At 46.3% G+C, this 26,302-nt stretch overlaps 1 protein-coding gene across 2 annotated transcripts in view; it reads right to left on the bottom strand.

The window, feature by feature from the left end:
- The window catches only part of LOC119179427 (uncharacterized), a 169,530-nt gene that overhangs the window by 4,920 nt on the left and 138,308 nt on the right, over positions 1 to 26,302 (bottom strand). For both annotated transcript variants that reach the window (XM_075868625.1, XM_075868626.1), the window contains exons 19-27: positions 18,139 to 18,306; positions 16,851 to 17,001; positions 15,316 to 15,433; positions 14,100 to 14,175; positions 12,760 to 12,868; positions 9,248 to 9,367; positions 4,959 to 5,090; positions 4,107 to 4,534; positions 3,562 to 3,628 (exon numbers count right to left, since the gene is read on the bottom strand). In XM_075868625.1, coding sequence (XP_075724740.1) covers positions 3,562 to 3,628; positions 4,107 to 4,534; positions 4,959 to 5,090; positions 9,248 to 9,367; positions 12,760 to 12,868; positions 14,100 to 14,175; positions 15,316 to 15,433; positions 16,851 to 17,001; positions 18,139 to 18,306 — 1,369 coding nt within the window. The remainder of the gene's footprint in view (positions 1 to 3,561; positions 3,629 to 4,106; positions 4,535 to 4,958; positions 5,091 to 9,247; positions 9,368 to 12,759; positions 12,869 to 14,099; positions 14,176 to 15,315; positions 15,434 to 16,850; positions 17,002 to 18,138; positions 18,307 to 26,302) is intronic.

Below are 26,302 nucleotides of genomic sequence, written 5' to 3'. Positions count from 1 at the left end.
ATAGAATACGTTTCCGGCTTGCCAGGTTCTTTTTTGCGCCTCCAGATGGCCCCACCTATCTAGTCTCTCGCGGTTAACACGTTACGTGGACGCAAAGTCTACAGATGAACTAAAATTCAACGATACCTGCGTGTTGCTTGTTAGCGATGATATCTGACTATACGCTGTTCCACTTTTGATAGCTCGAGGTCGTGTTGATATGTAAAACTTACGAGATATGAAAAGACACCCTCATCAAACTGTTTTAGTGCTTCGAACTAGACGACTGCAACTCACCTGCAACTCGCAACGATTCCCCGACATGCTGACCTACAAGCACACGTTTAATCATGCTCTTTTCTTTCGCTGTTCTAAAGGTGGTTTTTATGTTGATAATTTCACGAAATCATTAACCGGTGCGACGAAGATGAGACGCAACGAACAAGTGTGTTTGTGCGCTTCGGCACCAGTCGGCACCATGATAAGAACACTCGTATCGTGCTCGTCATCGCTACTAGGGCATTGTCACTCGGGATGGTATTTGTGGAATTTATCACACCGAACACGTAGCATTAGTGTTGATGTCGCAGGGCATCCTATTTTCCATTTTTTTCTTTTTAGCTCTTCTAAACATAGAATTAAAATAACTTCCACGCGACAGATGCCGTTCAAATTTGGCCAAGAAGGCCTATGCATACCAAGCGGTCGAATGATGGGCACATCTCGATCTTGAAATTTGATGTCAGTGCTCCTTTAATGCAATCAAAACTAATCAGTAATTTACATTTGCTCAGGCTTCTATCGCGACTCTATGAGCATCCTTTGCAGCTTACCAAGAAGCTCCAGCACTGGGTGCGAGTCTTAAGCTACTGCGGAATGCTCCTGTTTCGTTGTTACGCATCACTAGTTAACTTGGGTTCTTTTCATTTTTAAATACAATATGATCACTTTGGGCTGACTTATATGAGGAGCAATGTACCGTAATTACTCGAATCTAACGCGCACCTTTTTTCCGGTTAAGCGAGTTCATAAATCGCATGCGCGTTAGAATCGAGTACGAACAAAAAAATTACGGTCAATCTATTGCCATCGCAAATCCAAAATGGCCGCCCCCTACGTGCGTCGGCATGGTGCGTCGGCTATTTCTCCCTATGTGTTTACCATGTGCGGCACTTCGTACGTGTGCTGGGGAGTTCGTCATCTAGTAGTGCATTAGCATCGACGACGTGGAAGGGCCGACTCCAAAAACTCGAGTGCACCATGATGCCGCTTTTAAAAGAAAAGTCATCGCGTGTGCAGAAACGGACGGAAATCGGGCCGCATCGCGGTCCTTCTCGAAACGTGCGTGCGGGACCGGCGGAAACAAAAGCAGAAGATTGTCGACAGCAAAGCTTCACGCAAAGGCTTCAGTGAACCACAGCAGGGTCGGTTTCCGCAAATTGAAGAGCTGCTCCGCGAGTATGTGCTTGAGGAGCGAGTGGCACAGCGGCCCATGACGACAGAACTGCTCCTAGTGCGGGCTATGCAATTAGTCTTAGAAAAAAGTCTAATGCGGAGCCTGTTTAAAGCGAGCAGGTGCTGGCTAATTAACTATATGAAGAGGAAAGGCTCTTCCCTCCGAAGGGGAACATGCATATGCGAAAACTTTTGCGGAGAAGTACGATGAAAAGCTTTACAGTTTTCAGAGGTTCGTCCTAAACTTGCGGTGCAACAACGGCTACCTGCTTGGGCAAATCTGGAATGCCGATCAGACGCCTCTTTACTTCCACATGCCTGGCACCACAACTGTCGAGAAGAAGGGGGCGAAGCAAGTTCGCGTGCTGACATCGGTCCACGGTAAAACTACAGTGACGGCAATGCTCTGTTACACGTCAGATGGGCACAAGCTTCGCCCATACCTCATATTTAAATGGAAGACGCTCCCGAAAGGAGTCGTTTTTTCGAGTGGTGTGATCGTGCGGGCCAGCAAAAAAAAAAATGGGTGCGCGTTGCAATCGATGTCTTACGTTTTTTTTTTTTTTTCGCGGTGGAAATCGGGTGCGCGTTACAATCGAGGGCGCGGTAGAATCGAGTAAATACGGTATACCAGAATCTTCCAGTTCGAATCAACCGTTGTGGATACCGAAGCGTTCGAATGATCGGGAGTTTTCCCTCACAAAAATACACAAGGCTGTGCCGAGACTAGGGTATCGCTTTGAATTAACCGAGTTTGAAGCAACGAGCTTTTACCGTGCTTATTTTTCTATTCCAAGCCAACATGCTGCAGCAGCAACATATTTTGATACAGTCAACACAATCGTGTTTTTACAAACGATCAGATACAACTGCGGAAGTGAAGTTTTACTTGTGCTTCTAGATTTCGTAGCTTTACGTTCCAGTGTGCTCGTTTTAAAGTAACATCCCAACAAGCCCCCAAATGATGTGCTACATGGCCACCAATTTGTATCAGGCGAATGATAACGATGGAGGTGAGAATGGATCCTTTTTATGATCTGCAAGCGCTCTTCTCTGCACTGCGCATTTCAACAAGTAATGGCGGCACCAGTCATGCTTCGACTAAAGATGCTGTCCTAGTTGTGCGTGCTAGGCCTTCTCTATTTGATTGTTCATATCAAGAGAGGCGACTTAACTTTTTCCACATCATTGCGTAAGCACAGTGCGCTTGAACAGGCTATCTGCACTAAATGACAAGCCGCCATTAGCGGTTCTATACTGCATAGCAGAAAAGCTAACTTTAGGAATTTGGAAAGGGTCTATTGTGTTCGAACTCTACATGAAATGGAAATAAATCGTTTCTTTGAACTCTATCTCGCACACATTTCGATTAACCTCCCTTTGTCTTCTCAGACATTTTAATGTCTGTCTTGTTTCTCACATCGGTTCACCTCGGACAACAATATTTGCAGAATAAAACACTATATAACAATGTGAAATCAAAAGTCATTTATTGACATGACGCACAAAAGCCTGCCAGAAAAACCCCAATGTGACGCTACCTGTGTGCCAAGTAACAGACTGCCCGACTTCAAATATACGCCTTCGTTTTAAATGAAAATTACAGCTATTAAATTTTCACGTCTCTGCAATGTGGACCAGCACTATTTGGTGCATTTGCCAATTTATATAATTTAATGTGAACTTCATTATTTACTTTTTAAGATTTACGCAGGAAATGTATTCTTTATAATATCCCATGCATAAAATCTACCAATTTATATATTAAATATCAATGCATAATGAACAACTGGAGTAGAGTAGCTATAAGCAAGCAGTCATTAAAGAAAAAAAAGATTTAGTGTACAGAATACTACAGAGATTTATTTATAATTCAATTTGCATTATGAGTAACACATCTCCTCAAAAAAATTTATTTGTCAGGTAAGTTTACGTTGAGGACACCTGCTTTAATTTTCAAGTTATTTGACGGTGGAATGTGTGGCTCCAAATTATAAAATTAGAAAATCGAAGCGCTGTACTTTAATCTTTAATTAAGGTGCAACCAGCAGTTGTTTACAAGAAAATTGTTTTAAAAATTTCAGTTTTATGAAGTTCTTGCAGCGGTAGGCAACTCGCTCGACTCACCCGCGATTTTGCTTTTCTCCACCGAGGGGAGGCGCCCTTTTCGCTTGGCAGGACCCCTTTTAGAAGCCTGGAAGAAATTGGAATACAAATAAACATGAGGCCGATGGGTGCATTGTCGGTTCAAATGAAACTTAGTTTCATTTGAAACTTCGCAAGAGACTTAGTTTCATGGCAGTTTTTACACTGAAATTTTATTATACTGAAGTTTGTAAAAGAAAGGTTTACATCAAGCTACTTCACAGCTTCTATTTGACCACTGACATCAGTGAAGTTTTGATACATGAATCACTACACATGGTTTAAGATGCACAGCGCTGTATGAATATGAAGTTTAAAAGAAAGGTTTAATAATAGGCAATTCATAATATCGAAGAACTTCTTTGGTTACAAATATAAAAAGTACCAACACAAATGGGATCCTCAATTGAATCGACAAGTTTTAAAATGTGATGAATACACAGCAAGCACATTTCAGTTAGCAAACCCTATCAATTATCAACATTTTACGTGTCATGAATCGAAGCCAGAAAAATACCCACACCCACCATGCTCACAGCCTCGTCTGATGAACTGCTATCGTCTGAGGCATCATCGCTGCTCTCCGAATCTGCCTGCTGCATTTCTGTGGATGAAGTCCGGATCCGAACTTTCAGTCCGGACTTGTTTCCCAAGCCGCTGGGCCCCGCCGAGTACAGGGAGCATCCCGAGGTCGAAGGCTCCGACGAACAGGTGGACGTAGTCGTTGCCGCACTGTCTCGGCGAGTAGCCTTGCTGCTACCGCCCTTCTGGTTGGCAGCGTCCGTGGAATGTTCCCGGTGTCGCTTGTGGTGTTTGTGCCGGTGGTGACAGCGATGATGTTTGTGATGCCGCCGATGCTTGTGCTCCCGCCGCTGCTTTTTCGACGTACTTGGTCCGTCGAAGACATCACCACTGTCCGAGTCGGACTCGTCACTCGAAAGTGCTTCTTGCGTTTCTGCAGAAAAAAGTGCGGGAACTGCATTACATTGATGATTACAATGACTGCAGAACGGCTGAAATTCCAAAAATTGTGCTGCAGAAGTGGGACGTAGTAGCTTCTCTAGTTGATGCAACAGCGTGCAAGCACTTCCAGATTTCCCCTTACCGACTCGCGTGTGCAGTCAACTTTCCTCACATCGTTTTACTCAATTGAACAGTAGAAATTTTATACAACAAAATCAACATAACAATACCTGTGATAATACAGAACTCCTATTTCCCCTATATGCTATGCACCTAGAAAGACGAACCTATCGGGCGAACACTCATAAACAAGTGCTCGGAATGAAACTGATGCTTGCGATTGTAGCGCCATCATACTGTGTTCACTCTAACAGTCTGCCGTTACCTGACACGTCCAGAGAGTGGCCACTACTTACTCTTGCCCTTGGGCTTCTTTCTCTTTCGCACCCTTTGTGGATTCTGCTGATTGGATGCGGAAGCTTCCTGTCCATTCTCTGCATTCCGGCAGCGCTTTTTGTTCAGGACAAGTGATGGGTGCGGGTCACCAGCTGAAAGGCAAGAGAAACGGACAACTGACACAATACCTCGAGTTGAACAAGCTGGTTTATCCTGAAAGTTCTCATTAAACGTGCAAATGACTAAGACCAAAAGAACACACACACGAAGTTTTCCACTGATCGTCCAGGAGGAACTCATTCCAATCGAACACCTACAACACTCAAACCTAAATATAACGCACCCGGGTATAACGAAATATCAGTTATAACGAAGTATAATCTTACAATATAGTGTTATGATTATACCTATATAACGAATTTTTAGATACAGTCGCTGATCGATAAATTGAACACCGATGATTCGGACATGCTCAGTAATTAAGACAGCCACGCAGCACCGCTGATGGCCCCCATAGAACTAATGAGTAAAGACGACCGATATTTTGGACAGCTGCCAAATCTGCATTCGTTAATCCGGACTATGTCTGAACCTGGCGTGCACACTTAATTGGCAGCCATTATCTCCTTTGGTACACGTAACATATAAAGTATGACCTCGGAGATAAAAAAACAAAAGCAAACTGGTTATCTTCATTGCCTCACAACTTCATGATAGAAAATGCCGATCTTGGAGGCACTGCTAACTGTGGGAGGTCATATCAACATCGCGAAAATCCCACGTTCCGATTCCGGTGTGCCCGCGTTGTTACGGCGCTGTACTGCTATTAGCGCTATTCTGTCGTATGTGTCTGCAATACAGCGTTCTCCTAAATTCTGCGCGCGTTCGTTTTTTTGCTGAGGCCTGCTTTATTTTGCGCTGTGCTGTTCCGAAATATCTGCGTTGAATGGGGCCAACGGTGCCCTCACGGATGGCGCCGAAGGCTGCGCCACCGCCACCGAAACGCGGCAGACATACACAATGCTAACGATGGCAAGGAAAGCCACCATCATTCTGCACGTGCTCAGTGGTCACCCGTGAGTCGATGTTGCCCGAGAGTTCACAGTTTCAAAAGTTCAAGAACTTCAAGCTGCAAATGGAGAGCCGGACCTGCCGCCCTGAGCAATGAGCTCAAGTGCAGACATTATTGACGACTTGCGAGGCTGCGGTATGCAGATTCCTGACGCAGTTACGTTTGAAGACTTCACAAATGTCGACAGTGCTGTGTTGTCGTGTGCCGAATCGAACGATGACATAACTGAGCAGGTTCCGCAACCGGCAAACAGCGATTCCGACTGATGATGATGACGCACCGTGTGCTCCGGAGCCGTCGCATGTGGACCTCTCCCGAGCCTTGCAATTCTTTCGTCGTCCTACCTGTGGTTATACAGCGAGCATACCACACTGGCAGAAACGCAGATGGACTTGGTTGCACGTGAGCGGAAGTGCGTGCAGCAACGCATTGACAGCCTTTTCCGGCCACTGGGTCACTGAAGCGTCAATAAGTATATTTTTTTCTAATGCATTCGTTTTTTCGGACATTCGATAATTCCGACTTATGTACGTTCCCAATGGATCCGAACTATCGGTTGTCTGCTGTATAACAAACTTGTTGTGCTGAAAAATGCAACTTTGTTATGATCAGGTTTGAGTGTATAAATTAGAACTGATCTAGTTGGTGTTAAAACATTACTAGTGTTAAATAGACAGGCATCTGTGGTGTCTTTACTTCTCTATTGTGTTCCTGTAATGTACCCTGTCCTTCAACACAAACATTCGTTCATGCTCTACGCATCAGCTACACTACTCATGAATTGAAACATGAAAACACAAAGACTTTCAGTTTCAGCGTCTGAGGTGGTGTCATATTCACATAATTTTTACCCAAAAACTCACATTACAGACATTACCTTTGGTGGCCAGATTCGTAACAATATAATGCGATTATGTCGAGCAATCGCTCATAGCACTCGTTATACTAAAAAAAATTCGTGCCGTGTCTAAATCCGTGAGGACTGCACATGTGTACATATTGATGAAAATATTAATGAATGCCCACTTCATTTGTGAACAAGGCCATGTGGGAATTCAGTAGTGAAAATACTTTTCACCTTGGTTAGCATACATGAATGTTTTTACCAATTTGTCAGATCAAGTGACACCAAATCCACAGTAGCCAGCTGTATCTTGTCGACTTAATCTTTTCATGGTTTACCACATTTTCATGAGACAAGCAATAAAAACCAGCACCCAAGGGCTAATAAATTAATGATTAAGCTACATACAGTAAAAGCTCGCTGACTCGGATCTCACTGGACTGGAGAAAATGTCCGAGTTGACCGAATTCCGAATTATCAAATGGACCATGAAAACAAAGGGAAAACGTACACGGCACTGACAAACCTTTATTTTTTAAAAAAGTTCGTTATTTCTGCCTGTCTCACAGTCGGAATTTCTGACAGAACAATCTTATTTAATACCATCAAATGGTGGTGCGCACATTCACTGTCGCGAGAACAAACGCAGAACTCCTCGAGGACAACGAGGGCTTCGACGGCCTCCTGCACGATGTGGGGACGTCGCGTCGGCTCATTCTGGCCCTCATCATCGAAACAGTGATTTTGGTCCTCCTCAAGCACTTCTGATAATAAATCATCGTCAGTCAGCGGACCAGCAACGGCAACATGATAGTCTATAGCGACGTAGTCTAAAATCTGGACGCCACTAGGAAGGAGAGAGTCAAAACGCATGTCATTCACCTCGTTGTCCATATTTCCAGTGGGCTCGCGCTGTGCCCTCTGGAGTAATATCCGAGTCGTCAGGGCGGACAAAGCCGCTGTGCCGGAAACAATTTGCAATGACCGCGGGCGGCGTGTCGCTCCAAACATGCGCTAAAACGTGAATTGCCATCAGGAGACTCAGTTCATATTATCGCCCTGCTTCCTTGTACAGCAGGATCCGTTCCAGCACATGCTTTTGGTACCTGCTTTTTACGTGCTGAATTATCCCTTGATCCAGCGGTTGCAGAGCAGCCGTCGTGTTTGCAGGTAGAAATACAAGTTTGATGCACTCCGGCCCCGTCACTCTGGTATGAGCACCGCAGTTGTCAGCTAGAAGTAAAACCTCGCGCTTGTTAGCAGAGAAGTGGCGGTGGTTGTCCGGCAAGGCTTTGAAAAAGAGAACCGTTTCATCAGCATTGAAGCCGTCGGCAGGGTCATAACGACCCAGGTACTCGGGAAGCTCAGTTGTCTTCCAGTAAGCAATACGCCGTTCATCCAATGCTGCCTTTTCCCCGCACACGTTTCGAAAGACCAACCCGTGCCTTTCTCTAAAGCGGGCAAACCAGCCTTCAGATGCACCGAAAGATTCGATGTTCATTCTGAGTGCGTACCTTTCAGCTTGCTGACAGATCAACGGTCCACTCAAGGGAAGCTGGCTGTTCCGCATGTCTGTTATCCACCGCAGCAGTGCATCTTCCAGCTTTTGATGTGTTACCGTTCTTAGTCGTTTTCGTTTCCCGGTGAACTTGCCGCTGTCAAACGCCTCGAAAATTTTTTATTCGTTCTTCACGTAGTCGCTTAAGGTGCTTCTCTTAACATCGTACTTTTTCATTATCTCCTGTCAAGAAACACCTGCGATCACATCTTTCAATATCATAACCTTTCTTTCAAGATCATTTTCTGGCTGCTGTGGCCGCTTAATTCCGTGACAGTCGAAGCGTGACGGCGGCGGCAACGCGCACAAACACAGCCGCAACACGTGAAGTCACAACACAAAGAACCAAGACACGAAGTACACCAGTAGGCGTAGCAAGCAGCTGTTAGTAGACACTGGATGCGCCATTGGCCCAAGCGCTTCCGCCGGGTGGTGACTAGCGCCACCTAGCCACTTCCCCCTCATTCACTATAATCATGGTCATATTCTGCTACAGTTTGCTCGGTTTCGGTTTCTCGAAAACTCCAGCTCTGGAGTCGGTTACGGCAAGTGGTGCTTGAGCCTCCAAGCCGCCAGGATCACGCGACTCTGGAGTCCCAATAGCGCTCTCCAGCGTTGTCCGAGATAACCGGTGCACGGCTAAATCCTTCCGAATTAATGAGCACTTGACCTCATTGCAATATACACAGTTCTGCCGGGACCGCGCCGCGAGTCCAATTTAACCGAATTTCCTAGTTAACGAGGTCCGGATAAACAAGCTTTTACCGTATATTAGTACTCATTCATACTCTAGCTATCCGATGATTCCCATGCATATAATGATATAATGTCTCACCAATAGGATGAAAGTCCTGCGGCAGCAACCGGACATCTTCTATGGGAATCTTTCCAGAATCACCATCGTCAAATTCCACATAGACAAGGGAATTGTTTGGAGAAGGGTTCGGACTGGTGGCTGTGAAATGTAAAGACGAATAAATAAATGAAAATGTGAGGGTTAAAAAACCACAACCAAATCTTTAGCAAGTCATGTACGATACATAAACATCAGTTATACATGATTAAAATGTACACTTTGCACCAGTGCTGCATACAGCAACTTGCGTGAATTATTTTCTTTCCGACACTGTTGTGCCGAATCCATTCAATTTCACACCTTATAAAGGTACCATAATAAATTTTAAGTTGAAGAATACCTTATAGGACATGTATAAACATTATTTCAGATGTCCCTGCGTAAATTTCTAACATTCGTTTTTGCCTCAGCGAGTTTGTGAGTGATAAAAAAAAATAGAATCACTTGCCATTCCCCACACACTGGTAAATCAACTGACAACACACCTCACGTCAACTTCCTCCAGAGGTTGCTCAGAAAAATATCTGCCCAGATGCTGCACCAACAATGGTTGAGAAGCCATGTTAAAACATGGCTTCTCAACCACTGACTAGACTCTGGTGCAAATCACCTGCTCCTTCCTCGTCCAGCAACTCTTACTGACCAATACTGTACCTCTCGCAGTGTTATCCCGAAAGTGCTTAGATGAAACCACACTTTTGCACAACTCCTCCTCTTTGATCCTTGTTCTCGCACAGACAAGTGCCGCAACATGTACCGCAACTTTTATTGATGCCACGCAAAGAATGGCTATTTACAGTGTAAGCCGAAAACGTCAGTGCAAACCAGAACGAACCACGAAGAATAGGTGAGACAAGCACTGGTCAGTGGTTAGACAGCCCTGGTAAGTTAGTGCCAGCGCTCATCTCTCATCTAAGCTTCATGGACTCTTCCGGTTTGAGTCACCTTAAAATGCTATGTACCAATTAGGCCCCACAGAAGTTTTATTGAAGACTCTTTACAAAGCACGTTCCCCTTCTCTTACTGACCTCTTTTACTTTTACATATCAGGGCGGCATGCTGGAGTTATCACCATGCTTACTCAATGTGGAATATGGCAGTGTAGCTGCAGACAGCCCAGTGGCATTTGTTTAGGAAATCATTCACTCACTAAATTTTTTCTGCCTGCAATCAGGAATAGTGACTAAAAGACAATGCAGCCGAGCGTGCAGCTGCTTGGTCCCATTTTTTCAAACACACGAGCTGTGAAACACCGTTTGGATATCAAGACATGCCCAGGAAAAAAATGCGGAGAATAGCAAACTGATGTGCCACTCGGTAGTGACAACAGAAAACGCGCTGCATCGCAACAGTCCCTGCACGTCTTGCTGTCAGTGTGCAAGTGACTGCGGCAGGAATTGAGGGAGTACTTTAACACTTTCGTGACCGTGCCTATCCTCACGATAGTATGCTTTCGATGTTTACAATTTCAATATTTGCCCTGTTTCGAACGCTTTTGGATCTCTTGCGCTAACTAACGTGTAAAAGAAAAAGTATTTTATCAGTTTCGCTTTTTTGTTTCTCTTTTTTCATCATGTGGTGATTTTAAACAGCCTTTCCATGCGCACGAGTGAGCGCGCGTAGTTTCAATCATGGCGTCAACGTCACATGTGACCGCTTCACAAAAACGCCGAATTTCGGGGGATTCTCGTGTATCTAGGCTGAAATATTCAAATGATTACAACAGCACAGGCTCAGAAGACGACATCGACACTTTTGATTTCAGCACAGACGACGGTACTTCGCCAAACCGCCCCGGAACATCAGCGGTCGTCCACCAGTGAGTTTAGCTTTGTGCTCTAGCCGCGTTATTGCCGGCACACATCGGTGTAAGTTGATCCCATGTGTTCTGAAGGTTAGGGCTCTTGTCTGCAGGGTGTTTACTTCCTTCGGGCGGGACTAACTTGCCGACGGTAGCGCAGAGAGTGCAGTTTCGTGCGCAGAAGCAGGCGGGAGTGAACCTTGGAGGCGCATTACGTATAGTACCGCGCGGAACTTCGCGAGTGCTGTCGACTTTTAGTTTCCTACTGTTCAAGTTATTAGAAAGCTTTGCAAAAGCACAAATAAATATGCTTGTACGCTTAGTTTTCAGAAGCTGACGTACAGCGAGAGAGGCCGTTCTTGGACTCTTGATGCTCCTTCACGAAACGCTCCTCGCGGCTCCAGCCAAACAAAACAAAAAAAGGAACTGTAAATTATGCTATGAACAAAGAAAAGCAGAACAGAAAGCAAGTGTTTTCCGTGAAACATGCGTAGCAAACCTGTGTTTTACCGCATCTCGAAACTGCTTCGCACGGTGGCAGGAAAGACACCACGCGTAATTTTATTTTACGTACACAAAAATGTTTGCATTTAAAGCACTTATATTTACAGGATAATTGTGTTTGCTCCTTGCGCTTAAAATGTATATTTCAATTTTTTTTAATGCTTAGACTGTTCAGAGCAGTGTTGATGGTTCTATGCGATTTTCTTGTTCATGTTAACAATGTTTTTCGTTTGATAATTTTTTTCGTACTATTGTTGAGAAGTTTGTGGTTTCAAACTGACCGTGTTTGAAAGCTAACCCCTAGTTATACAATTTGACACCATATAAATTATTATCAATAACTTTGAGTGCCATGAAAAAATAAGGTTTTCTGGACTACCCAAGAACGGCCAAATTTCTTGCGGTCACGAAAGTGTTAAACATAAATCAACGAATCCTATGACTACAGTATGATACTCGAAATGTATGTAACAGACACTTTACAGCTGCCACATAATCACTATTTCATGGCATTATGATATTTATAGCAAGGTATTCGTGCTTTAAAATCCTCTCAAACACTGATACAACAGGAATATTGCGAAAAATTGGTTATAATGAAATAAACGAAAAATGGTCTTGCAATAGAGTTACAAATATACGTTAATAACAAAATTTTAGATATAGCAAACTTACTTTGGCATAATATTTTAATTTGTTTTAAACAGTCTCCACATTGTCACTTGCATGCTCGTTATGATCATTAATGCAGAATTAGAGTGCAGAAGGACGATCAAGACATGCCAAGCAGAAATGATAACAACTAGTAAGCAGCTCAGAAATAGACTAGAATGGCTGAAAGGAAGTATACACACCGGGCAAGCAGTGTCTGTCGAATGAAAGTTCATCAAAGAAAATGCGATATTGTGCTTATTGTGTTCAGATAAGCAGATACATTCGAAAAATGAAGCATTTGACTACAAGACCGTACTTGTCTTCCATATTCGTCTTTGCAGTCATCCTAGTCCGTGTGAGTGCTGCTTACAAAATGAAATTTCATTGAATACCTATAAATTCTGACTCATCCTGAAGTCACTAGCTCAACACATGCATTTCCCAGTTTAACACACAACCTCCAGTGCTCAACCTGAGAGTCCATATCAGGCAAGCGAAAAAGAGCAGTAAGCATGGACATGAACGTGCCCACCTTTAGCAACCAGACCAGGATAGAGGCAACGATACTGTTGGCTCCAGTAGGCACAGACACGGCGACCCTCTGGCACTTCTTTCAGAGAGTGCGGCTTCACTTCACGCACCTGTCAGGTGAAGGAATCATGCAGATGGATGCAAACGCACAATTAAGTCACGAGCATTCACAACACCTTTCTACAGACGATGATAACATCATTCTTGGTAATCTACAACATTTAATAACAAACAACTATGACCCTGTAAACATTGTCATAAAATAATGCGGTAGAATCTCAATAAGTGAACACCTCTTAACTTAAATTGCTCCTTAAATTGATTCAGGCTCCAGTTAAAGCGAGTCAACAAAATGTTTAACATTTTGCAGCACCTATATAATACAATGCAAGAGAAATTGGTAGCAGCGAATTTATGTAACCTCTACCCAGTAAAACAATGAGGTGACACACAAGCGTGCACCGGGCTCCCATGGGGGGGGGGGCAAAGGTTTGTTCCAGCCCCCCCCCCCCCCCCCATGCACACACTTATGAGCATGCGGCACATATTACGTCGATTCACCACAGCTGAAATGCCACTCATCTCACAAGAAGAAAAAAAAAAAAAACCAAGTATGTGTGCAAACGACTTGCCAGGAAGAACTTCACTAAATCTACGTTTGAAAGTTTCAAGTGAAATCAGTGCTGAAACACATTTTCCAGAAAATTTCGATCAGCTACAGAGACAATTCGTGCACTAGCACAAAAATAATTCAATCACAGCTTGGTATACTCACTCACGCATGTTCGGCATACCATAACTTCATTCAAATGGGTGCAGAACACCCATTTTTGTTGTACTGCATGCAGTGTTGATTCGAGATTACTGAGATATACTGAGTCAGTTTGAAATTCACTCAGTTTAGGAAAGATTTTGCTCCCCGGAGGGCACATGAAATATTTCATATCTTAATATCAGCCTAATACACTAGAATAATAATCCCATATTTGAACATGGCCCCTCAAATTGCTGAGCTAGTTGGTTTGTCGATATCTTGTATTTGGTTCCTTGTTAGACAGAAAGAGCGTCCTTTCTGTCCCCCTTTCTTTTCGAAACCATATCCGCACACCCCTAAGCAAGAACACACATATACTTCAGCTGAACAAGTCAAGTTTTATTAAAATTTGGCAGGAAATTAAAAAAATGAACACTAAAAAGCAGTGCCCCTTCTTTGGAAAGATGGCAAATTGAAGAAAATCGCTGCCTTTCATTTTGGTGCGGTATGCTGTACATGCCTGGCACTGCAAAGCCCGAAAACACCTAGCACGTTTTCCAATCGAGAGGAAAGAATTCTGAACTTACCGCTGCCTTCAAAATTTCTTCACGAGAGAATATGTGCGGTCTGTTGCCTCGCTCGCCATCCAGTGTGATGCCATAGCTGCCACAAGAAAAAAGACCGAGCATTCACACACAGTGAACAAATAAAACTGGAATTCCCAATCAATGAATGAATACTGAGGGCTTCGTGAGACGCATCTTGCTGCCTTTAGTTTTCAAATGTAAGTCATACTTACACTGAAACCTCAATATAACGAATTACCAGTTATAATGAAGCAAATTAAGAATAGTCTTGTCATTGATAAAGTGTTATAGACAATCGTTTATAACAAATTTTCGGATACAAAGAAGTTATTTTAGGAGCAGATGTAATTTTGATCCAATGAAATTCGAGGCCCTCTGCGCATGTTCTGTGCTTTTTTATCTTATGTGTTCAGATAACTTGTATATTTCAATGAATTCTTCAGTTGAGAGTCGGCGCTTGTTTGTGTCTCTTCTCTTCGTCCCGTGAGTTTGTGTGCTGTTTCTGCCCATAATGTATCACCAACTAGCCCAACTTTCAGTCTTGCTTCGAGTGTAATTATTTATACAAATACCTTATGGATTCCAATGTCCGGAACTTTGTGTGATGGGGATTAAGTGATAATAAAAGATTATTGCATAGATACACGATAGGAGGCTTTGCATTCTTGCTCTCTCTGCCTTTACATTGGAGAAGTGAAGGAGCATCGCGTACGCTTCTGCGTTTTTCGGAAGCTGGTAGACATGAGCGGTGACGACGATGCCCCAAAGACTAACATCATCTGGTGTTTCAACTCAGATGATCCACTTCGATTAATTGCAAAGTGGCCGTGATCAGCCTTGGTAACAGCGCATTTGCAATTCGCAAAGCAAAAAATGGGAAACAAAATGCAAACAAACATTGGCTCAATTCGGGGTTGTACTTCAGTTGTGCCTTCAATAACTGTTTATTTGTTGTGTACACACCCAAGGGGCTGTACACAACATGTTACAATGTTTTTAAGTACATTTTTCGGTGCAAGGTCCTTACTTTTGTGGCATTCGCGACATACATAAAGGTATGCAATAACGTTGCATTTCAGATAATTTAACTTTGGAATAATTGCAATGTTGCTATTAAAAACTGGAAATTGAAAACAATTTCTATTTTGCCAGGGAGTTTCAAAATTCAGGCTTTAAAGGGTTAACAAATCAACACTCAGAGTTGCTAGACACTTACACATCTGGTGCCTGAATTTCATTGATGTAGCCTGTATAAAAAAGGCCGTCCTCTAGCATCACGACGCGTGTGAGGTCGTGAAGATCCTCCGGCAGCAAGTAGCACTGCTGCGGTTGATCTGCGCCAACAAGAGCGAAATGCCTCAGCAAACAACGCTTCCAAATCGGAGCTCACAATCTGGTCATTCAGCAATCAGTACACACCACCGCAATGAACCTTTTTCAAAATTGTTAAGTTAGCTTTCCTGCTGAGCAGTTTGAAACACTAATGGTGGCTCGTCATTCAGTGCAAAAAGCCTGTTCAAGTGCAGTTTCCTTACGCAATGACTTGGAAAATGATGAGTCGTTTCTCTTGATAGGAACATTCAAACAGACAAGCCCCATTCATGTTCGACTAGGACTGCGTCTGCGCTTGAAGCACTACAGGTGCTGTCATTGCTTGTTCATATATTTAGTGCAGAGAAGCACACTTGCGAATTATGAAACGGGTCCATTGCATTTTACCGTACTAGTATTCTACCACCTCCAAACTTCCATACTGTAGGGGTACTTCCCAAAGATTACAAAGGCGAGAAAATCGCATTTCAAGTTATGAGAGCATTTGTAATTGTATACTGTAAAACTGTATTGTAATTGTATACTGTAATACTGTAAGAAAAAGAAAGGCCATAGCATAACAGAGTGCACTCTCAGTAAATGGGAATCTGTTAAACGGAACTGCTGCTTAAACTGAACAGCTGCCTCCAGCACAATTGGTTTCATACCTGAATTCTGCACCCCTGCTCATCTCTCAGTAAACTGAACTCCTGTTAAACGAAACACATTTTCCAGCTCCTGTCAGGTTCTGTTTAACAAGAGGCTACTTTTTTTTTACCAGAGCAAAACTTCAACTATAAATACTTCTAAATCGTGATTTACAAAAAATGACATTTTAAACCTCCCTTTTCCTTTTTTGCTATTTCCAGACATCTTGTTCTCCTCCTCCTCTTCTCCTCGTGTTCGAATTGCACTGCACTTTTAACGGGAGTCAAATAAACAGTCGGTTCACAAACAGAGCGCTAGAATGGAACACGAGGTACATTTACCGAAATGGCACAATAAGCACTGTGCCATTAAAGTTAAAATGTGCATTTAAAATTTCCATACAAGTACAATCGATAAAAAGGACACCTGCCGTGCAATTTTTCTTCCTTCATAATTAGTACAAGAAAGCGGTACTTGCACATGATGACATTTAGAAACACATCGCAAACACAATCACAAAACCAGTCACTGCATATTATCACAGTTCTTTTTTTTTTTCGTTTTTTTTTTACTACTAGTACAATGTTGATTCAGATTCAGGCATTGCAGAGGTGCCGAATGCTTAGCTGCACGATCCTAACAATTTGTGGAGGTTAACATGTACCCACCACTTAAATTCAGCAATGAAATAGTGAAAAAAAAAAACAGAATGTTTCAAACGACAAAATAAGTAGATGAGACAAAATAAGTAGATGAATAAAGAGATGAAACAAGTGAGAAAAATGTGCTCACCTGAACTGCTTTTCGCAGCCGCCGAGAGTCGGCTGAGGGGCACATTTTCGGTGGAATCACTCCCCTGGTCGTCGGAGCCTGTGTCGTTTGGTGTCACCCCAACAGCTTTAGGGCACTTCCGCAGCACTGAAACCAATTTCTGCCTTCGGCGCTACAGAGAAGAAAAGAGAAAAGAGGATTTTTTATGCTCCAAGACGTGCAATGTTCAATGCTGCGGTGAAAGAGCAGTGGAGAGCAGGTAGCGGTGTTCCAGCTCCCCTAACACGAAACCAGGAGAGCGGCAATGCGTGCAGTGTTTTGAGAGGGATTCTTCTGATGAAGAACTAGTGGTGCCAGGCCTGAAACTGAAAACGTAGGGAGGGGCGTGTCCACTGACACTAACATCATCGAAAAACTGCGTCCGAGTGCAGCTTTGTTTGTTTTCTTCTTTGTTTTCTTCCCCACGTGCGCGATTTCAGTTCCCTATACGGCATGTATAGGAGGGTGTTTCAGCTTCAACAGCGTCATCACCTATTAGTTGTCCAATGTTCCAGTAGAATTGACGCTTGCAGAATTCAATTTATAACGAAAAGCTTGTGAATTGCAAAGTCACTGGCCTTTGAGATCTTTTTTTTTTTAAGCTAAACTGTGTGAAAATGAGAGAAACATTTTGGGCAAGTTGGTGATTCGTAAGTTTCAGGACGACTGCACAACAAAAACAACCCCAAGAAGGCACACCCAGCGCTGAGCGTCTGTCTTCTTCGTAGTCCATGATGTTTTTGTTCTGCAGTCGTTCTGAAAGTTGTGCATCAAAATGTCACTTTGGCTGAGCTGGTTATAGATATATTAGAGTCATCACACTGAGCTATAGCATTAACAAATGCCTAGCTGTCTTCAGATGATTGATATTATCGTGCTGATGGGTTAGTTTGTGAGCCATGATACTGATGAAGCTGCACACAAAATACACATCCATGCACGCAAAAAGAAGATGCATACACAAGCCATGGCTTACACCAAACAATCTATAATGTCTTAAACCAATACAAGCACACATAAGGTGAATGGAATACAGAACTTTATGGAAGTGCTTTTGTGCTCAATGCAGCGTCAGGATAGCAAGATTTGACTGCTCATGCGAAGGATGGCGAGAAAACTCGCATTAGTATTGCACTTCAAACTTTTCAAGTGTCACCAATGGCTTGGTCAAATGGCCCAGCAGGAACTTCAGAACAAACAAGCAAGAAAAACTAGACCTTGTATATTTAAGCTCTTGCACACAGCCGACCACTTCCAAGTGGGTGCCCACCTTTTCGGGCTTAGCACGCTGCGACGTGCTGGAGGTGCTGGCTTCCTGACGTTCGGGTGGACTGGACAGCGACGATGACTTAACCACTCCAGCGTCCAAAAGAAATATGCGTTCACTGCGACGCACGCACCAAATGTCGTCCTCCGGTTTCGATCCAGAACTGGACTCCTGCATCAATGATCAAAAATGCACTGTTGCGCTCATTCTCTTACGATAACCCTGCAACTAGAGCTAGTTGGCTATGCACACTTGTTTGTACTGCACTGTTGTGGACACAACGTACGTGGGATAAGATATGGGTAGAAGTGTAATATTCTTGCATCATGTTTGGTGTCAAAAAACACACACAGTAGAAGCCACAAGAGCTTGATTGCATGCACAGCGAGTGCTCTCTTTAAGTCCTAGGCAGAAGTGAACACAACACAGTTATACAGATTGCAAGCATGAGAACGATGCATACAAAGTCGTAAAAACAGCATGGGCATAAATAGGCCACACTACACTCACATTGTAGTGGAGCATACGCACTAACGTGTATGCGCCTTCCAAAGAGAAGGAAAAACCCCGTGCTCTGATTGCACGAGAACCTGGGCCGCCTTTTGCCAGACTTGTCGTACGGCCACTTTTCGTTGCGACATCGTTGCGACTTCTCCGGTTCAATAAACGTCATCACATTTGGTGGAGGCTGCTGAGATCCCCAACCAGACCTGGAGCTCCGCTCTCGCAAGTTGCCCGAGAGACCACTGCAAAACATGACTGACGCAGTCGCCAACCAGCCCGTCCCAGCCCAGCCAGCACCATCGGCTGCCCCGTCTACCTGCCCCGGCGCTACTCGCCAACGGGACCCACCAATCTTCAGCGGCAGTGGCGAGCAAGACGTCGAGGACTGGCTCTCCTTGTACGAACGCGTAAGCGCCAGTAACAAGTGGGACAACGACTCTAAGCTCGCCTACGTTATATTTTACTTGGCAGACGTAGCTAAACTTTGGTTTACGAACCGCGAAACCGCCATCGCCAACTGGTCTTCCTTTAAGACACTCGTCACTGAAGCGTTCGGCCGACCAGAGGTCCGCAAGCTCCGCGCTGACCAGCGCCTGCGCCACCGAGCCCAGCAGCCTGGCGAGACGTTTACTAGTTACATAGAGGACGTGCTCGACCTCTGCAAGCGTGTGAATCCATCTATGCCCGAAGAAGAAAAAATTCGGCAGATTCTCAAGGGCATCGAGGATGGCGCATTCCAGATGTTGCTAGCGAAAAGCCCGCACACGGTGGCAATCCTCGTAAGCCTCTGCCAGAGCTTTGATGAATTGCGCCGTCAGCGTTCCATCGCCAGACAGAGTGTCCTACCGCCGGAATCGATCTCGGCAGTCACACTCACAAATGCCAACGTTTGCAAAGAAAGTCTATCCAACCAGATCAAAGACTTCATCAGGGAGGAAGTCGCCCGACAGCTCTCCCTGCTGCCGCATAGCGACGCGCCCACCGCAAGCCTGCCTACGACACTGCAGCAGGCCATACGCACGGAAATTTGTGATGTCCTCCCTACAGTGCAGGCCCCTTACCCGTGCACTTCAGTAGCGCCTAATCTCTCAGCTGTCGGCTACGCACCACCTGCACCACCTTCACCTCTCAGCTACGCAGCTGTGGTCGCGCGGCCCCCACCGCATCCAGTCGCCTTATCAGCTCCACCTCCTCCGGCATCGCCTCCAGTTTACAGGCCCTCACCTCGCTTTTTCCATCGATCTAATGAGTGGCGCACTCAAGACAATCGTCCTATCTGCTTCGCCTGTGGCATCGCTGGCCACATTGCACGCTTCTGCCGCCGTCGCCCCACACCTGCAAACGCATACTTCGGAACTCCTACCTACGCGCCGCAGCAGGCCACCGCATCTGCATATGAACAGAGGCACTCAGACTCGGATCGCCGCCAATCGACTGCTCGTTTCCCATCCCCTCGTCGCCGGTCGCCATCGCCTATGCGTCGCCGACCACCTCCTGAGGAGGGAAACTAATCAGTGCAGTTCCGGAGGCAAGAACTGCAACTTGTGCGCAATTCCCAAGGCCTCCGTTTTCACCGAAAAATGTTGTTGATGTCGATGTTGAGGGAGTCGCCACATTAGCGTTAATTGATACCGGGGCCGCCGTTTCTGTGATGGACGTCAAATTTTGTCGGAAACTGAAGAAAGTGACCACATCTCTCTGTGGCATGGTGCTGTCCACGGCTAGCGCGCAACGCATTCATCCCTCGGCTCTGTGTACGGCGCGCGTCGTCATCCAAGATGTTTTGTACGTCGTACAGTTTTTTGTTCTGCCATCTTGCTCTCATGACCTTATCCTCGGTTGGGATTTCTTATCAGGTCATGAAGCTATCATCGATTGTTCCCGTGCCGAAGTGTCCCTTGTGCCAACATATGAATTTCCACCACCCGACCGGTCTCCTCGGCTCTGCAAACTCATCGCTGACGACGACATCACCTTGCCCCCGGAAGCTTCGGTCCCTGTAAGCCTTTCATGTGTGGCGCAACCTGACGCCACGGTGGTCTTTACGCCATCTCCTGTTTTTACTGAACGCAAGGGCATCGTTCTCCCATTTGCCGTTCTTACAATTGCATCTGGTTTAACCGTAATGCTGGTTACCAACCACTGCAACTACCCCATCAGCTTACTTCGTGGTGAAACGTTGGGATATGTGCAACCTCTCGACCATATCGATGATATTATTCCTCCCGACGAAACGCCATGTCACATTGCCGCAATAACTCATGCGTCTGAGCCATCAAGTTTGTCAGCCTTCGACAATGCTATTGACGCAGACCTTCCCCTCTCGCATCGCCGCCAACTTGTTGCTCTCCTTAACAAGTTTCGCTCTTCTTTCGACTTTCAAGAACCTGCTTTGGGCCGCACCACGACTATCACTCATACTATTGACACCGGCTCACATTTGCCTCTGCGACAGCGTCCTTACCGCGTTTCCGCCGAAGAGCGCCGCGTCATTACGGAGCAAGTACAGTGGAATCTCGATGATACGAATCTCACGGGGTCACGAAAAATATTCGTATTAGCCGAAATTCGTATCATCGAAACAAATAAAACTAGCTAAATTAACAAAGAGTCAGACGTGAACTCATCCAGGCACAAGTACGTAAAAAGCATTTATTTCTTGATGAAAAAGTCTCTGATGTCCTTCTGCCTCTTTTTCTTCACCAGGTCACCTAGCAGACTTTGTTCGAAAGCATAAAAACGCCTGCACGTATCGTCGCTGACTTCATCCGCGGCCACAGCGCGCCTCAGAACGTCGAGCGCGTGCAGCGTTTCAGCCGCCGGTGGTGGTCCTTCGCCGTCGCCCACGTCTATGTCGTCGCCATCATCGCTGGAATCGGCAGCCCCGCACGCGGCCTCCTCAACAATATCTTCGACCGTGCGCGTACCACAGGTGGCGAGATTGTCATCTGCCGTGCAAAAATCATCAGATGTGCACTCGACGTTGAGCTGTTCCCAGTCCTCAATTGTAGGATCTTCCGGCTCTGGGGGCACCTCTTCTGGACTCCCGAAGAAGCCGCATTTGCCGAAGCAGTTCGCTACGGTGGTCGGAGTTACCCGATCCCATGCCATAGCTATAAAATGGATGGCGTCCAAGAGGCTTATTCGCAGGTCACCTTCGTCCTTTCGGTCAATTTTTGCGAGTAGGCGACGCACAAGAAAGCTCTTAAAATGGTGCTTCACATTCTTAATAATCCCAGCATCAAGGGGTTGCAGGTGCGTCGTCGCGTTTGCGGGTAAAAAGACGAGTTTGACATTCTGAAGCGTTACTTGCCTCGGGTGGGCGGCGCACTGATCAAGAAAAAGAAGAATCTTCCGATTCTTACAAGCCATCCTCCTGTCAAGGAGTGACAAAAACTCTTCAAACAACGCCGCCGTCATCCACGCCTTTTTGTTTGCGCGATAGACACACGGCAAATGACTCTCGCGCTTCAAGCACCGGGGCTTTTGGAACTTTCCGACTACGGTCAGCTTAAGCTTTTCCGATCCGTCGGCGTTACAGCACAAGAGCACAGTAATACGCTCTTTGCTTTTTTTGCCACCTCTGCATGCTTCGCCTTTTAAACAGAGGCTCTTTTCGGGTTGCAGGTTAAAAAAGAGACCTGCCTCATCAGCATTAAAAACATCGCGAGGCTCATACTCTGCAATGAGTGACGGCAGCTTCTCTAACCAGTTGCTGACAACTGCCTCGTCAGCTTTTTTCGCTTCGCCACAGACGCTTTTGTAGACGAGAGCGTGCCTAGTCTTAAAGCGCTGCAGCCACCCACCTGAGGCCTGAAATCCGTCGATATGCAGAGCGAGTGCAAACTCGTCGGCTTTCTCCCGCAAAACTTTGCCATCGATATTTACGCCAGCTGCGGTTACTTCTTTAAACCAGGTCAGGAGAGTCTCTTCAAGTTTTACGTGCTGAGCGGTCTTCGCTTGCTTTGCGTTGACGTTGAACGAAAGCACGTTTTTCATTATCGTCTCTCGCTGTCCAACAACTGTGCTCAGTGTTGACGTTGCAAGGCCTAGCTCCTTAGCCAACTCCGTCCGCTTTCTCTTAGGATCCTCATCGACCTTGCGAAGGATGTCTAATTTCTCCTTAAAGGAGAGCGCTTTTCGCTTGCGAGACATAGCTCGTTGCGACTAGGCAAAATGGCGCAAACACAAAGAACGCGGTCCGAAGCACAGCACTGCGACCACTCCGTCCAACGCCACGCAGAGAAAGAGGAAAAGCACAACAGCAACAAAAGCGTCACCGGCCCAATTGCCCCACGCAGTCCGCCGCGTCGTCGCATCCGCGCCGCCGCACCCAAAAAGAGAAGGAGAAAGGAAACCGTGGCCAGCGCCATCTCTAAACCTAAACCGAAATCAAAGGGCGCAAGCGGTCTCTGAGGTCTCCGATATTGCGCACGCCGCGCGCCGATGTTGGAGACCGCCACGCGCTGCTGGCAGGCACCGTTGGTAAAATGCCAAACCGTTGGTGCAGCGCGCATTCCGGCGCGCGACTGAGCGCTGTTCTATTTCGCGGCCGTCAGTGGGCGGCGTTCATTCGTATCAAACGACGCGGGCAGAAAATCGATTCGTAACAAACGTACTCTAGCGCATTGCAAAGTAATGGGGCTCGGCAGGGACCACAGAAAAATTCGTATCATCCGGAAATTCGTATTAGCCGTGATCGTATCATCGAGATTCCACTGTAGACGACATGCTTAAACGTGGAGTGATACAGCCTTCTCAAAGCGCTTGGTCATCACCTGTCGTTCTGGTCAAGAAAAAAGATGGCACCGTTCGATTTTGCGTGGACTATCGCCGCTTAAACAAGATTACGAAGAAAGATGTCTACCCGCTACCACGAATAGACGATGCTCTTGACTGTTTACAAGGCGCCGAGTACTTTACATCCTTGGATCTGCGTTCTGGGTATTGGCAGGTGCCAATGGCTGAATGTGATCGCCCTAAAACAGCCTTTGTAACGCCAGATGGTCTATATGAGTTCAAAGTGATGCCATTTGGGCTCTGCAACGCACCTACCACATTTGAGCGCATGATTGATACCATCTTGCGTGCCCATAAGTGGAAAACTTGCTTGTGTTACCTGGACGACATCGTAGTCTTTTCGTCTGATTTCCCGACACATCTTGTTCGCCTCCACGAGATTCTGACGTGTCTAACTTCTGCGGGCCTACAACTTAACTCCAAAAAGTGCCACTTCGCAGCACGCAAACTAACCATCTTGGGACATGTCATCACAAGAGACGGTGTTCTTCCGGATCCCGATAAGCTTCGGGCTGTCGCTGACTTCCCGTTGCCCACATCACTGAAAGCTCTAAGAAGTTTCGTCAGTCTCTGCTCGTACTTTCGTCGCTTTGTGCCCAACTTCGCGTCCATCATCGCACCTCTAACAAGTCTGCTCTCCAACAGCAAAGGTATATCTGCATGGTCACCTGCATGTGACGACGCATTTCGCCAGCTGCGCCGCCTGCTGACCTCACCACCCATTCTTCGTCACTACGACCCCGCTGCTGCCACAGAAATTCACACCGATGCAAGTGGCATCGGTCTTGGTGCAGTTTTGGCACAACGGAAAGGCACCCAACCCGAATACGTAGTCGCCTATGCAAGTCGCGCTCTCAAGAAGGCTGAGTTGAATTACTCCGTGACAGAGAAGGAGTGTTTGGCCATAATCTGGGCCTTGACGAAGTTTCGCCCGTACCTTTACGGCCGCCCTTTCGACGTGGTCACAGACCACCACGCTCTATGTTGGCTGTCCACATTGAAAGACCCGTCCGGACGCCTGGGACGTTGGGCACTTCGATTGCAAGAATACGACATCCGTGTAGTATATCGTTCCGGTCGCAAGCATGCAGATGCCGATGCACTTTCGCGATCGCCTTTGACCCCAGATGTGGCTTCTCTGTCACCACTTTTTACCACCTTGTCACCAATAGACACCACTGACATGCTTTCGGAGCAGCGTAAAGATCCATACCTTGCATTGTTACTCGACTACCTTACCGATCCGTCTGCTGTCCCTTCCACGAGAGCGCTACGCCGACAAGCAGCCCACTTTTCCGTGCGAGACAGCATTCTGTACCGCCGCAACTACATGCCTGGTGGTCGGAAGTGGCTCCTTGCTGTCCCAACTCATATGCGCTCTGACATCTGCATGAATTTCCATGCAGACCCTCAAAGTGCTCACGCAGGTGTCCTGAAAACCTACGAAAGGCTGCGCCAACGATATTACTGGCGAGGAATGTATCGCTTTGTGCAGAAATACGTTCAGTCTTGCACCACTTGCCAACAGAACAAGACACCTCCGCGGCACCTTACTGGCATGTTACAGCCGCTCCCATGCCCGGCTCGCCCATTCGACCGCGTGGGTATCGATCTCTATGGCCCCCTCCCATATAGTCGCTCTGGAAACCGGTGGATTATTGTCGGCGTCGATCATCTGACACGCTACGCTGAGACTGCAGCTCTACCAGCAGCGACCGCCCACGAAGTTGCACTCTTCATTCTCCGCAGCTTCATTCTCCGCCATGGGGCTCCACGGGAATTACTCAGTGATAGGGGTCGAGTGTTCCTGTCGGAGGTCATCCAAGCTATTCTCGCTGAATGCAACATCATCCACCGGAAATCTACCGCATACCATCCACAGACGAATGGCCTCACTGAACGGTTCAACCGCACACTTGGCGACATGCTGAGGATGTACACCTCCTCCGACCACACTAACTGGGACGCTGTCTTGCCTTTTGTTACCTTCGCTTACAACACCGCGACGCAAGCGACTACCGGTTTTTCCCCGTTCTTTCTGTTGTACGGCCGCGAACCATCCCACCCACTCGACACCATACTCCCGTACCGCCCTGATGTATCGGAGTGCTCCCCGCTTTCGGAAGTCACCAGATACGCTGAAGACTGCCGTCAGTTGGCTCGGTCTATGACAAGTGAGGCTCAAGGTCTACAAAAAACCCGGCATGATGACGCTCATCACATAGCGCCTACGTTTCGTACTGGCTCCCTCGTGTGGCTTTGGGTGCCCCCGCACGTTCCTGGCCTGTCTTCCAAACTTCTGGCCCGGTACCATGGTCCATACCGTGTCATTGACGCAACCTCACCAGTGAATTACATCGTCGAGCCCCTAACACAATCGCCAGATTTGCGCCGTCGAGGACGCGAGACCGTACACGTCGACCGTCTCAAGCCCTACTACGACCCCCTCATTGTGCCTACTCCGTGAGTCGCCAGGATGGCTACTCTTCAACCCGGGGGGTATTGTAGTGGAGCATACGCACTAACGTGTATGCGCCTTCCAAAGAGAAGGAAAAACCCCGTGCTCTGATTGCACGAGAACCTGGGCCGCCTTTTGCCAGACTTGTCGTACGGCCACTTTTCGTTGCGACATCGTTGCGACTTCTCCGGTTCAATAAACGTCATCACAACATGTATACTAAAAATAAGCAGCTAAACCAAAGTAAAAGTGTCAAAACGAGTGCCACCTCGAGTTTTGCCTTAAATTCCGTGGTCCGTGGTGCGCGACTCAAACTGTGGTTGAAAACCCCCGGTTTTGGTCGCGTGACTAGTTACAAGATGCTACGAGATTCTTAGTCACGCAACAACTCTTTACGTAATAGGC

Source organism: Rhipicephalus microplus, chromosome 7 (assembly GCF_043290135.1).
Source record: "Rhipicephalus microplus isolate Deutch F79 chromosome 7, USDA_Rmic, whole genome shotgun sequence".
Classification (NCBI taxonomy): domain Eukaryota; kingdom Metazoa; phylum Arthropoda; class Arachnida; order Ixodida; family Ixodidae; genus Rhipicephalus; species Rhipicephalus microplus.
This window is presented reverse-complemented; position numbering and strand designations above follow the sequence as displayed.